This window comes from Mytilus edulis, chromosome 10 (genome assembly GCF_963676685.1).
Source record: "Mytilus edulis chromosome 10, xbMytEdul2.2, whole genome shotgun sequence".
In the NCBI taxonomy this organism is placed as follows: domain Eukaryota; kingdom Metazoa; phylum Mollusca; class Bivalvia; order Mytilida; family Mytilidae; genus Mytilus; species Mytilus edulis.
In genome coordinates this window covers 33,590,279-33,606,069 of record NC_092353.1, presented here as the reverse complement: position 1 = coordinate 33,606,069, position 15,791 = coordinate 33,590,279, and the positions used below count along the sequence as shown (strand labels likewise).

General features: G+C 31.7%; 1 protein-coding gene across 5 annotated transcripts in view; it reads left to right on the top strand.

Moving 5' to 3' along the window:
• LOC139490971 (cGMP-inhibited 3',5'-cyclic phosphodiesterase 3A-like) overlaps window positions 1-10,848 on the top strand; it is a 108,891-nt gene extending 98,043 nt beyond the window's left edge. For all 5 annotated transcript variants that reach the window (XM_071278144.1, XM_071278143.1, XM_071278146.1 and 2 more), the window contains exons 10-13: window positions 1,673-1,853; window positions 3,695-3,775; window positions 4,437-4,588; window positions 5,192-10,848. In XM_071278144.1, the coding sequence (XP_071134245.1) occupies window positions 1,673-1,853; window positions 3,695-3,775; window positions 4,437-4,588; window positions 5,192-5,299 (522 nt within the window). In that variant the 3' untranslated portion in view covers window positions 5,300-10,848. The remainder of the gene's footprint in view (window positions 1-1,672; window positions 1,854-3,694; window positions 3,776-4,436; window positions 4,589-5,191) is intronic.
• The last annotated feature ends 4,943 nt before the right edge of the window (window positions 10,849-15,791 follow it).

Sequence of the window (15,791 nt, the reverse complement as noted above, 5' to 3'; positions counted from 1 at the left end):
TCTGTTTGTATTCCCTATAATAGTCGAGGGTATTTTGTATTCATGTTTGTCCATTCATTAGTGTGTCTGTTAGTCATCTAATATCAGGATAAAGTTTTTGGTTAAGGTAGTTTATAAAACATATGCCAAATTATAGTTATGACCCTCTACTTCATGGTTCACTAAACATGGAACTGATATAGTGAAACCAGGTCACTCTTTAGATAAAAGAATAAATGGAAGATATCAAGGGAACATTCCAAACAATGTCAGTCAAGATATTGTTGAAGGCCGTACGGTGACCTATAGTTGTTAATTTCTGTGTCATTTGGTCTCTTGTGGAGAGTTGTCTCTTTGGCAATCATACCACATCTTCTTATTTATATTAACAACACGGTGGCTACAAACAAAAGGCAAAACAAATATTTTCATGAAACTACATTTAGAACTGAAGACTGTGCTACACAAACCAGACCATAGTTTGGGGGTTATCTCAGATGGTCTGGAAGAGCAATAGACCCTTACCCAGTAGTGGCAGGTAGTCCAATATCAATTCAATATCAATTCATGGCCATATCGATCATAATCAGATGTGTGCACTGCTTACTGAAAAGGAAAATTTGATAGAGCAAGCAGGGCATGGTGCCCTATGGACATGGGTTCTTGTTTTTCTAGTTTTAAATTTTGATAGAGTGAACTACATCCTCCTTTACATGACATTTCACGAGTGACAGTCATACCCTTGTTACCTCAGATTAAATTTTCACTTTCTGAGAAAAATTAAAAAAAAAAATGGAAAGATTTAGATTTCATTCATGTTCAATATATTTTGCTTTTCAAGTAAAAGTTGTAATTAAATGAAAATGTAATGTTAATGTTTAAAATGTGTCATACAAAAGTTCTTTACAGTTTGAGAAGATAAATAAAATAGACACAAAATGAAAACATATAATCTTGATTAAATATGAAATAGTAAAATAACTTCCAAGTAACACCATAATAACTGTGGAAAATGAATGAAGTTGTAAATAACATTATAAATTAAACGCAAACCACTATGCTGAGAAAACTGTTGATGCATTTCATTGACAGGCTGAAATTAGTTCTTCAGACCTTTAAGGAAGTGTTTTAATAGCAGGGAAAAGTAACCATTAATTACACATCAGAAAAAAAAATATATTGTCACCTTTTAGATAGCTTCAGTGCAACTTATAAAAAACGGAACTTTATAACTGGTTTCCAAGATATATCTTTGACATTTTGCGGGGGAAAATTATCTTTCCTATGTATAATACTTAGAGGAAAGCTGTAGATATCAATAACTAGATTTAGCATTCATTTGTTCTCATTATATTGTCATTAGTGGGCTGTTAACCTTATGTAATGTCTTTTGGTGTATGACAATACAAGAGTAACTCTACTTTATTTGAATGTTGCAGATTTAGTTTTTGTGAGCGTACAAGTATTTTTTGAAAAGACAGACAAATAATCATCATACATTGTGATTATCATAATTTAATGCTAAAACTTACTTTTGAATTAATTATTAAAATAACCAAAATTTAATTTACCCCTAGTTTTCAATATTGGATCTTGTCCAATCAAAATTAAGGTAACTTAGGTTACAAACATAATTGAATAAGGAGGCTGATTGATTTGTAGCCTGTATTTAAAACTGTATTTTATATTACAGGGAGATGAAGAAGCCAGATTGGGGATGCCAATTTCTCCATATATGGACAGAAAGATTCCTCAGCTAGCTAAGTTACAGGAAACTTTTATAAACCATTTGGTGGCGCCACTGTGTAATGCCTTAGTAACAGCTGGTCTGTTGCCAGGGACATGGGTGGATGAACCTGACAGTGATGGGGATGGTAAGTTTGGTAACTAAGGATACACTTAATCACTTTCTTATTGCTAAAAACTGACAAAATCTTCATTCAAATCACACAATCCTGCAAATATACATCAAAATAAGGAGATATGGTATGATTGCCAATGAGACAAATATCCACCTTAGTTCAAATGAAGTGGATGTAAGCAATAATAGGCCACTGCAACTGGATTATATGTTTTTGTGGAAAGAAAAACAACATTCTGTAAATATGGTATTGTGGAAATTTACAATTTACAGATTGAGTTTCAAATTTGTTCATCACTTTCAAATCTGTCCATCTGCAGTATGATGTTTTCTCCTCAGCCTGGACACGTCTAACACACACTCTTCAAATGTTTGGGGTATATGTGTTTTAATGAGGAATCATCTACTAGTGTATTCACTATTATACTTGGAATGCTATTCTATTTATGTCAGATATATCTATACTATTAAACGAGAAGACCTCATTTTGGGTGTCGCTTCTCTTCTTTCCACAATAAAGTAATCATCATGCCTCTGTGTCCTTTATGTACAGTGCATAGTAGTATTTGTCATCCATTTTTATGATTATTCAGATTGAGTTATTTTGGGAGAAAAACAAGAAAAAACGCATCCGGATATTGAGTCCGTCATTGGGCGTAATTTTAAGTTATATTAGACTTCCGGTTTGCGTTTTTCTGTATTCTTTGAACATACATATACTACTAAAGTGTATTTTCTATCTGCTATCTTTTTCAAGTTTAATATCCACGGCGGTCACAGAGTAAACTTAAAAGAGAGAGAGAGTCTGTATAGTATAGAAATGACCGCCGTAGATCGATTAGTAACCTGTGAATTGAAAGTAAAAAGCAAATACACTTTATTTATAGTAATGAATGTTCATTATATACAGTTAAGCGCTAAAAGTATGCATGTGTTGTTAATGTTAATACAAATAACAAAAATGGGAACTTTTCAAAAATAAAGGAGGAGCAGGGCTAGGAAAACAATTGTCCTGTATCAAAGCAACTGACTTTTGATACCTTTTATGAAATTCTCCATCAATTAAATCTTTTACAAAAATTCATTATAACAAAAAAAAAAGGTGTGGTATGATTGCCAATGAGACAACTCTCCACAAGAGACCAAAATGACAAAGAAATTAACAACTATAGGTCACCGTACGGCTTTCAACAATGAGCAAAGCCTATACCGCTATAAAAGGCCCCGAAATGCAATATAAAACAATTCAAACGAGAAAACTAACGGCCTTATTTATGTACAAAAAAATGAACGAAATAAAAATATGTAAGGCTTAGACATAAACAAACGACAACCACTGAATCACAGGCTCCTGACTTGAATGTTCTTAATATACTAAATGTATGTTCATATTGAAATTAATAGAAAACAAAAAAATGGGAATTTGGCAAATAAAGGAGGGATAAAAAAAAACACACACATTTTCCTGTCCCCAAGTACCTATGCCTTTTGATACTTTGCCTGAAATTCTCCAGTTATTACATCTTTTGCAAAATTCTTCCTACAACACTTTACATACTTTCAACCATGCTCTGATTGCCCGCGATTTCGCGGGTGTGTTCTAGTATATATGGAAGTGTTTAACAACCTTGACTAGCTTTTCAGCCCTTGCACCGTCATTGTGTCAGATATACAGGCTTAATAATACTTACATTGTGGTACATTGATTTTGAAATATTCAGATCAGATTCATAAGTGTAAGAATGATTTGGTACATGCATCAATATGGCAGCTAATTGCTTATGATTGTTATTATTATTAATCGTTAATTTGATGTAAAGTACTAGTCACATGACTGTGTTATGTTTATTTTAGTTTCGGGACATTCAGATACAGAGATATGTGACATCACAGGTGAAGATAATGAAGATGAGAATGAGGAAGATCATGAAACAGGTAAATATCCTAACAAAAATGGTAAATATTCCTACGAAAACGAGAAATTATTCTTACCAAAAACAGGTTCATATTTCCACAAAAACAGGTAAATATTTAAACAAAAGCAGGTGATGATTCACACAAAAACAGGTTTTTTTTCTTACAAAAACACATTATTGTAACCACAAAACAGGTAAATATTCCCACAAAACAGGTAAATATTCCCACAAAAAAATACAAGTAAATATTTCTACCAAAAAATAGGTAAATTATCCAATAAAAACAATGCAAACAAATAATCATAAAAAAACAATAACTTTTCAATATTCCCACAAAATCAGGTTAGTTAAATTCCAATAAAACAAGTGAAATTTTCTCAATTAGATAAATAATATTCCCACAAAAAAAACATGTAATTATTCCTACAGAAATTGGTATATTCCAACAAAAATAGTTAAATATTCCAACAAAAAGGTAAATGATATTACTACAAAAATACATGTAAACATTCCACCAAACATGTAAATATTCACAAAAATAACAAACATCAAAAGGTATAACATGTTACGATCTATTTTTATCACCATATAAAATTCAAATTCAAATTCAAATTTGAATCTTTATTGCCATAAAACCATATCATTGGAAAATTTAAAAAAAAATATTTGTCATTTTTCAGAAGCCATAAACCACCCAAAAGTTAAGAGGAAACCAAGGAAAGTCAACTGCTTATTGACAAAGAACATGAAAGAAAATCATGAATTCTGGGTAGCTAGGATAAAAGAAGAAGAACTACAAAAGTCTGCATCTGAAATCAAGTCAGAAAAACAGGTATTAAGTGTTTTCAGTGTATTTTTTGTTTTATGAAATTGAATGAACAGAGAAAGCTGTTTGAATTCTAAGGTGCCAAGAAGAAAAGCACAGTAAATTTTTACATGAATTACAATATATCGCAATGAGAAAATGTTCATGAGAACGAAACGTTAATAATAAAAATCCTCACCAATGGAAATTTAGATTTCAGGCAAACGCATTGAACAAAAAGAGCCCTGAACAATTTAAACTTCAACATTTAGTTAAACTGATCAAAGAGTCATCAAAAATTTTGTATGGAATAAGCACTACCTGATTTTATTCAATGGATCATTGCATTTAAAAGTTACCCACATCTTGTCGTTTTTTAAATGAGCAGCATATATGAAGGGGGATAGGACCTTTATCAGGACTCCGGGATCGGGTGTTTTTAAGCTCGGGATTTCGGGATTGACCCTTTCGGGATTCGGGAATTCTTTTTTGGACAATTCTTTCTGGACCTCGGGATTTCGTGATTTTAAGTTTGGGTTTTTGTTTTTTTAAGCCCAGGATTTCGGGATCAGGACCCCTCCTACCCTCCCTCATATATACTAAATATTACGATTTTTATTTTCTCTCCAGGAGAGTGAGATGGAACCAATAAAAGAGGAGACAGAATCTCCCCATTCTGCAAACAGTTCTCCCAGTGCTCCAAGTACTCCAACACGACAAAAAAAGGACGAGAAATGACAAAATACTCAAAAATATACCAAAGGAAATTAGGACTTATTTGAGATAAAAACTTTACCAATTAGATATATACAAATATTTAATAGAAGTGTTGACTCAGCTTGATCTCTGCTGAATTTGTATCATTGTTTCTGTCATGTCTGCCATTTACTCAAGCAGACGACACGTAGAATAGAGCATTAGATGAGATATCAACATTAAAGAAAAATTTCCAGACACAAGGAAATTTCATAATTGTAGAGAAAAATATTTTCACGGGTCATAAACGTGTATGTATGTATTCTCTATATACACCTCCTTTCTAGGAGCACCACCATGAGTTGAGGTGTAAAGGACGACATATCCATTTCAAGAAACTAGTTTTGTGCAGAATCATTCATTACATAGATTTATTATATGTATGTTGGTTCCAGTAATGTATATATTGTTATAAGATTCCAATACAGATACTTGTTAGAGATGTGAGAAATCTGATCTGATGGTCAATAGATGTTGTCTGTTGTGATTGGCTACACATCAATGGTGGCCGATATAAATATGTTGTTTTAAGAGAAGTTTCTTGCATTGTTTTATGATTTATTGAAAAGGAGAAATAGTTCTAGAAGTGAAAAAAACTAAGAGCTAGACAGTTAAGACTCAGTTGTTTATTTTTCATATGTTTGCCATATTCTGCATTTAATTGATTCATGTTCTGTTTATGACTGTTGAAGGGAGATAAATCTTGCTCATATTATATTACAATTAATTCCAAATTTGTGTCTTTTCTGCCTGGAACAGTTTGTTGTGAACATTTTTTTACTTCAAAGTTCCATTTAGATCTTCAGTCATTCATAGGTAAGGGATACTCCTGATTCTGTGTCCAAAGAGATATATATATATATTGAAATAAATAGACTAATGGAACAAATTAAATTTTCCTAGTTTGAAGAATAAGATATTTTACCTCCCCCTTTTTCATATGTTATAATTGAAAACTGAGTTCATATTATTGTCCAAGATACATTATATTGATAAAGAAGAGTTGATAAACTGTATGACTGTCATGCCGCTGTTAGTAATGAACGATAAACAAAATAGAGGGAAAAATTGATTGTCATTTTATATATTGATTATAGATAATAAATCAAACTTGTTTAATACAAAGCTGTTCTGGGTAGAAAGTTTTAATCATATAAATCTAAATGCTGAAATTTGGTGCTATACTCTATGTTTTATCCACTTTTAGTCAGAGCACCCAATGCAAAGTCCATACACGTGTTTTATAATTGTGTGTACTAAATTGTTCTAAACCAACTTCATCTCATGAAGAAATTATGAAATAATTTGTTGTTTTGTTATGTATACTTTCCTCTATGTTGAAATATTTTTCTTTTTAATGATCACTTTTCAAAGTATACAATGTCACAGAATATGGAAATCGTTTTTGATGGTTTTCAATGGTTTTTTTTTGGGTTGTTGCCCACTAATTGAGTAATAAAACTCACAATTAATTTTATTAATATTTAGTAAAGAAGTTGGTGGTTTATTTTAAATGTATATGAAAGTAACACAGGGATACAACTGCCTGTTGATGTTTAGTAACAAGTGAAAATATTCAACACAACTGATTAGCTTGATTTATATTTACAAAACTTTATTTTTATAAAATAAGTCAATTTTTATTCAAGTTGCCCCACATAGAAAATATAGTTTTAGGATTTTGATATTCAGATTTATAAATTTATAATTGATCTTTTCATAAATAAGTTTTTTATGAAATTTTAAATCAGACAAGTTCCATCTCTTTTTTTCATTTTTCCAGCCTACTGCTATTCAATGTTAACTTAAATTCTGTTATTTTTTATATATTTGATGTTAAAACTGATGGCCACGCTATTGAAATTTGAAATTTATATTAAAAAAAAATCCATTTTGAGAAACTTCATACATAAGTAATATTTTCCAAACTAAACGATCTAGGATGACCTTGGTTTTTTTTAACCTTAAGGCTAACCTAATAGGGTAGTCCTTATTATTTCATTTTTATCAGATAAATACATCATATTAGTAAAAGCACCTATAAAATAATAATAAAAATGCACATTAGGCTGTTATCTGCTCCTTTGTGAGGTTGTTATCTCTTTGACATATTCCCCATTTCCATTCTCAATTTGATATAATTATGATTTCCGCCATTGTACCGTACCGTTGACTGCTGACAATACTCGTTTAGTATAACCTCAAAATCCATTTTATATGTAAACATTATGACAGAAGATGTATAATTTATTTATATTGTATATATTTGTACATATTGATGTTAGTTTTAAGGTCACTGTGATCCTGATTATTGTAAATTGTTTAAAAGAATTGTTTCAAATTTTTAACAGTTCAAGAGATATATAGTCCTATATTATATATATGTTTTTATGAATATTCAATAATTATTTTGTCAGGAGCAGGATAGTTTATGTTTCATCTCTTGATAAAACTTTGCTTCTGATAATTAAAACACAGCATTTTTTCACTACAATTAAATCTTTAGTATCATTGCTTTAGCTTGATTTTTGCCATGCTTATTCTGTAGTTCAAACAAATTGAAAAAACACATTTAGCCACAAGCATAAGAAATATTCAGTTGTTTAAGCAGTGGATGTTAATATTTTTTTTCATATCAAAACGAATTGATACCTAGATCATATTTTTTATATGCCTGTAAGATGGCAATCCGTGATTGTTCATCAGTTCTTATTTGAACATTCACCAATGTTTAAATAGCCACTTCATTTTGCATTCTAAAACTTTCAAATCATAAAAGTATTGAAACAACAGTACTGGTAAGCCCCATATAAATTTTAGTTTCACAGTTGATAAAAAAAAAAAATTCTCCACTTATTATGTGATGACACTTGTTTACCCTTCACTGAATCTGTTCAAATGTTTACACAGTTTTAGGCTTGATACAAGTTAGTTTTTGTTTTCAATTTTTTTCACCTTTGTCTATTTAGATTTATGAAACATGATAAAAAAAAATTCAGATTTTATACAATACATATTTCATTTTTTGAAATTTGACAGATGTAAAAGTTAGTTCCCTTTATTTTACAATCAGTTGGGAGACAGGCATATCATTTGCTCACAGATTAGCTAAATATTTAGTGAAATACTGTATAGTATGTTCTCCATCAGAACTGTTTATCAAGTCACTACATTTTCATGTTTTTCCATCGATTTTAAGAAAGTATCTAAAAATCTTGTATGTGATTGTTTTAATTAGCCCGTTAATACCTCATTTTAATCAAAAATTTATTTTTCTCAGGTAATGCATCAGCTTGCTTGTTTTTGTTTTTGTATATCATAGGCAGATCTGATTTTATTTTAATGCAGGGTATATGATAGAAGATCTTTTATTTATTTAGGTTGCATAATAGTTTATTCTGATTCTGATTCTCCAGGTTTTATTTTTAAACTTTAATAGAAAAGTGTGTAGTCCTCTAAGCATTACAAGTAAACAGAAGTTTTAATTAAAGCAACTGGTTTATTTCGCTTTTTTCTTAACACATTTACTCTGAATTAACCAGGGGCTAAACATAATACTTATTTTGACTTTTATATACTAGAGCAGAGAAACCCATTTCCTTTGCAGATTTCTACCTCTTCTGTGACAAATAAGAACACAGTTATATACATATATTTATTTATATACTACTTAGTCTTTAATTTTAAGACCAGTAGTAAAAATCTTAATTTAAACTAATTTGAAATTGTAATGCTTACATTTGATTGTTGATATGCTTGATCTACAGAAATCAGTAAGTGTAGGTATTTCATAGATTCTTGCTATGCCTAATTCTAGGTGATTTTTTCTATGCCTATTTCAAGAGAAACTTAATCCAGCATAAAAAAGAGACAGATATCCAACAAAAAAAAAAACTTATATTAACAGCTCAAAATTTTTTAACAAAGGCATTCTGAGATTGGTGTTTTAAAAAGACTTCTATGTTATAATGGTGTTTTGCCTTTTGTGAATACCCAGAGATGGTTTTATAAGCAATGTAAGAGCTGTATGCTTCTTTCTCCCTTTTTTGTTGCATTATCACACTTCTCTCACTCTATGAAGGTACTATCATGAGAACAGTTTAAGCAGACTTTATATATTATTCTACTTTTTTATAATATAAATATGTTTTTATTTTTGTAAAATCTTGTTTAAGTAAATTCTATTTATAAAAGTAATTAGGGGCTTATACAATATGTATTACTATATTGTGTCCCAGAGTGAAGTGTAATTTGAATTCCTAATATATGAAATTTGATTGGTCAGGATTTATCATGTCTCCATGACAACTGATGATCATGTAATTGTTGTGTATAGTTATTTTCGTATTTGTTGCTAAGTTGTCATGATCTCCCACGCAACCTTTGTATATATAGATAGGCTTGGCGACCTTTCCCGTAACTTGATCATGGCTATCAGACAGGTGTCTTGTATTTGTAAGTTATCAAATACTTCCATCCATAAAATATAGAATTATAATGTATATTAGCATCCATTGATAGATTTTGATTGGTCAGTGAGTTGTTTGGTGGTAGACACAACCTGTAAACATCATTTTACAGTTAAATATAGAATGAAATTACATGGTTTGCAATACCCAACTATATATATATGAAAAAAAGTAACTTATTAATGATAAGCTATAATTAGAAATACAATATCAACCTACTTTTATTCTCAATATTTTTTGTCAACACCGCTAATTATTTGACGTTATTAAAACTGGGATGAGTTCAGATCATGTTTCCCTTAAGAACCATCATGTTTTGCTATGATTTCATGAATGAACATTTTTTTGCCACAGATGAACCATAAATTAAAATATTTAAGGAAGTATGCATTTTCAATAGGATTGCACCGCAGAATTTGTCAAAAACCATGATCTCAAGTACCCATGAAAATATAAAACAATTTTTAATTCACAAAATGCACCAACAAATAATATTAATGATTGTATAGAATTGTATCTGAATGCTTTTCAAAATCAGATGAAAAATTATAGTTACAAATATTGGTAATTTCATTAATGTGAATGTACTTGTTTCCGTGATAACAGCATTGTATATTCATATATCTGATATAAATTTCAACATGTAACCAATACTAACATCATGGATAGACACCTATGTGTATAACTCTATCAATGCTAGCATCATAGATAGACATAAGTGTATAGCTCTATCAATGCTAGCATCATAGATAGACATAAGTGTATAGCTCTATCAATGCTGGCATCATAGATAGACAACTATGTGTATAGCTATATCAATGCTAGCATCATATATAGACATAAGTGTATAACTCTATCAATGCTAGCATCATAAAAGAGACACCTTTTTGTATAGCTATATCAAGACCTATTGTGATATTTGTATATAGTCTTCTATCCAAATATTTATGATATCCAAAATCTTTGTTGAAATATTAGAATTTAAATGTTCAATAAAAAGTTTGATTTTAATCTAGAGAGAAGATAATTATTGAGTCAGTCAATAAAAGTGATACAAGTTCATTGTATTTATTGTTTTTGTTTAAGCCAACACAATATTGACTAGGCCATAACATTTAAGAGGTTTACATGCTCAAATTTATGCATTGTGGTCATGATACTACCTTCAACAATAAACAAAACCCATACAGCACATCAAGCTCAAAATGACAAATGTAGAATAATTCACACAAAATACAAATGGCCTGATATATGCAAAAAGCCATAGTTTAAACTATCTGTGTCATCTCTGTAATAAGAGTAGAAGAATTTGTTGGTGCATTGTATGAACAAGAACACCTTAAATAAACAAAAATATAAGTTGAAATCATTACAAAGATATTCTCCTTAATATGCATGACACATTTTCACAAATATTTCATGCAAATAGATAAATAAAACATTACTGAAAACAATCATAAAAAAAACTTTGAAGAAACTTCTTCAAGATAACAAATGAAGAAAATTCAACAATTAAAATGAATGATGGCAACACTTACAGCTGTAAAACATGTTGATTTCTTAAGTTATCTATCTTAAACAAAGTTTTCTTACAACTCATTGAACTGGTGAATTATCCAGATCTACATACTTACCTTGTATTTTAGCAGTTGTAAGATATAAAAGTCCATAAGTAAGGATTTGGTTAAGATTGCATTTAATCAAAACCCTTATCTTAACGTGTGAAGTTTAGACCTATCAAAATGAGCAAGTCTTCAATACTGTTAGCGTTAAGAAACTACTTCCATTGATCCTACAAAAACAGATGCCAGCAATAACAACTTGTTAGGTTTAAATGTTTTTTATGAAATTGTTTCAATCTTAATCATCAATTTCTTCGTCTATTGAAACCTTTACGTTTTTTTCTCAGCACCGTTTTGTTTATATTAAGGGACGTGACACCACTACTAACCGTGTATGAAATAAGACCCGCCTCCCTACTACCTTATATGGAATATAAAGGGATGTACCAACACTTCTAAACGTGTATGAGATAAGCCCCGCCTCCCTACTAACCTAATATCAAATATACACAGTCTCCACGAGGGCACTTTTAACCAATCACATTCCTAGAAAGGTATAGGTAAGATAAGAAAGTTCACAAAATTGTTTGCATTTGAATAACCATACTTGTAAAGAAATGGTTAATTAGATGGTATATAAATAGATTTGTACAGTAATGGACAAAGGAGGATAGCTCAAACTCAAAATATAAGATTTGGCTAAAATCAATGCAATGTTTAATTTTTATCCAATCGTTACCCTTCAGTCCTCCCAAATAATTTGATTCTTCATTTGAACAACTTAAGTTCCGGTCCATCATATACATGATAAAACCAAAATGAAATTTGCAAGATAAAATAAAGAAGGCATGTGAGGTTCAGTTTTCAGTAAAACTTTGGCAAATTAAATTCCCACAAAATCTGGCATAAAAGGGATGCCCTGAAAAGTGTAAACAATATCATGAATCAAATAAATAAGTTAGAAGTATAGTATTTTACAGGACAAGAACTTGAATATTCTCGTATATGCATTGAATATTTGCCACAGAAAGTAACGGTACATACAGTCTGATGGTGCGATTAAGGGATGCTGCAGCTCAGTACCATCTGCTTGAAAGCATCTAGTGAAGTACTATCCACCAAAGGTTGTGCAAACTGGAAAGAAGGAATGCCTATATGTTGAAGTTCTGGCATATAGTACGAGAAATCGTGTTGTGTGTGTCCTCTACCGAGTTTCAGTGTATCATGTATAGCTATAGCGTTGGTATTGCGACGAGGCCATGTACTATTCTGTACATCATTACAGCTTTGCATTTGGCCCTTCTCTCGGCTAGTGGCAGCCACTGTAGAGTTTTGAGCATTGGTGTTACACTGCTGGTGTGTTGATAGTCGTTCATTACAATCCGGGCTGATCTTCTTTGCACACTTTCAGGTTTCTGTATGGTAAGGTTGGTGCATGGATCCCATTCTGAACATACGAACCTAAGCAACGGTTTTACTTGTTTTGTCAAGCATACAGATTTTGTTTATTGGGGACAGTGCTAGAGATTTCTTTGGATGAAGGCTCTAGTCGAATAAATAAAGGCAACAGTAATATACCGATGTTCAAACTCACAAATCCATGGACAAAAAACAAAATCGGGGTAACAAACTAAAACTGAGGGAAACGCATTAAATATAAGAGGAGAACAACGACACAACACTACAATGTAACACACACAGAAACGGACCAAGCAACAGACAAAATCCCACGAGAATAACAAATATAACATCAAAACCAAATACATGAATTTGGGATAGACAAGTACCGTGACACGTCTTATCGCAATGTGAATTTACACTCATAAATAAGAGAAACAAACGACGCAACGTTAAAATGTAACACATACAGAAACGAACTATAATATAACAATGGCCATATTCCTGACTTGGTACAGGACATTTTTAAAGAAAAAAATGGCGGGTTGAACCTGGTTTTGTGGCATGCCAAACCTCCCCTTTTATAGCCATGTGAAATATAACATTAAGATGACAACTCAACACCACAGGACTACAATATAAATAAATTGGAGAATACAATTGACAAAGAAACACACGAACAACAGCCAACAAAAGGCAACAAGTTGAAAATTTTAATACGCCAGAAGTGCATTTTATCCACACAAGATCTACTAGTGATGCCCAGATACAAAAGTTTGAAAGCCGAAACAAGCACAAAGTCGAACAGCATCGAGGACCAAAAGATCAAAAAAGTTCTTCCAAAAACGGCCAGGGTTTTTTGTTAGTTACCAGAACATCCTTATCATTTAGAATAATTTATACTTTTGCTTTTACTTTTATAAAATTAATAAACAAAAGCTGTACATGATAGAACTGAAATATTAACTAATTACAGGAAACAACTGAAATACATTACATAACTAGACATTTGCAACACAATATGTAGACACATTCGAATATGTTTAAACCTCAACGCCAAGTGACGTCATATTTGAAATTGTAAAAAATGACGAATAAGCCTTTTCAAAACTTGTGGGATTTGGTATACGCTCGTTGGTTTCGCGAAGGAGTTGGTATTTGCTGGGATGGAATTCCATTTGTAAACCAGATTCCCATCTTAGCAAGTTGTTTCATGTCTTTATGTAGTAATTTTGAATCCTTCTGTTCAGTACGCAGTCATCTGCAAATAAACGAACTCTTGATGATTGTACATAGTCAGGTAGGTCGTTGATGAACAGAAGGAACACTTGTGGTCCAACGGTACACAGCCATATGGTACTCCTGATTGGAACTGTGCAGTGTGAGATGTTTTTGACTTAGAGAGCTTTAATTTTTTTCAACAGCTTTTGCTAATATCAGTTTTGCCACGAATATCACTTAAATAACAATTATTGTGAAAATGTGCATCTGGTGCACAAAAAAAGGAAACCATTAATCTTATTACTTGGAATTACTAAGAGATAACCAGACGAAAACCAAACCCAACTGACAAATTGTCTGTATTTTAAGATGCACAAGGAAAGAAACAACTGGAGTTCCACCGTTGAAACATCAAGGATTAACATCAAATGACGCCCAAAAAAACTAAAATATCAGAAATTGGAAATAAAAACTGCAACACCAAGAATGCCTGACACCAATATCACTATAAATGGAGTAAAAAAGCTGCTGTTAGAACTCAAATCAAACACAGCAAGTGGGCCAGACCAACTTAACAAAAGAATATTGAAAGAGCTTCATTACGAACTAGCTTTCTTCTTTAATTAATCTATGTTTTTGGAGAAACAACAATAGACTTGAAGCACGCTTTTGTCTGTCCAATCTACAAGAAAGGACCACACCACGAACAAGGAAACTACATGCCTGTCTCTCTTATCTACATCATTTGCATGCTAAGGGAGCACATCGTAGTATCCAACATCTTGAAATGTCTAGAAATTAATCAAATACTATCCAAATTCAAACATGGCTTTAGAAGTAAGATATCGTGCGAAACACCACGTAAAGGCCTGATACATCATTTAACATGTACAATGGACAGTAAAACACTAATAGATATGATAATTTAAAACTTTGCAAAACATTTGATAAAGTTAGCCATCCACGTCCGCTACACAAACAAAGACAATATGGAGTAAGAGGGAAAATCACAAATGGATCTCGACCTTTTTAGAAATAAGTATTCAAACAAAATGGGCGTCACATTAAGAGTACCAGAAGGTAGTGTGCTTGTTCACTGATAAAATCAAGACATCCTTCATAAAGCTCGAAAAATACCAACGAAATGGGAACAGAAATGGAGAATGACTTTTTTGTCAGCAACTGTAACGTCATGTAACGTTATGACCCTTACACGATCTATAAATCCAATAACAGGCCCTATTGCATGAATGGTAAATAACTAGAGTTAGTAACGGACACAAAATACTTAGGAATTACCATCAACGATGACCTAACCTGAAACCTAAACAATCACAATTGTATAGCCAATGCAAACCATGCAAGACATACTCAGCAGAAATCACCAAGACAGCTTATCAGCAAACAAAAATCTTGGCCAAAAGTGGATGAAAGCGCAGCCATGTTGGATCCCTTAAGCTATACGCACCAAAATATAGCTAAAATAGAGTGGGTACAAAGCAGAGTAGCTCGCTATATATTCAACGATAACGATAACGATAACAAATCAATCGTCACTAGCATGATAAGCAGGCTAAACTGGATACCTCTATACCAACGAGGATTTAACAGCAGATTATGATTATAATTATTGTTAATGGGCTCGTAGCAATTCCAACAGAAACCTATAGCTACCTGATTCCATTAAACAGAACATCTAGATACTACAGTACTATGGCATACATTATCTTTAGCCCAAGACATGAATACTTCAAATTCAATTATTTCCAAGAACAGTTATCAGCTACAGATCCAGAAAATTTCAAAAGTGGGGACCCACTGACT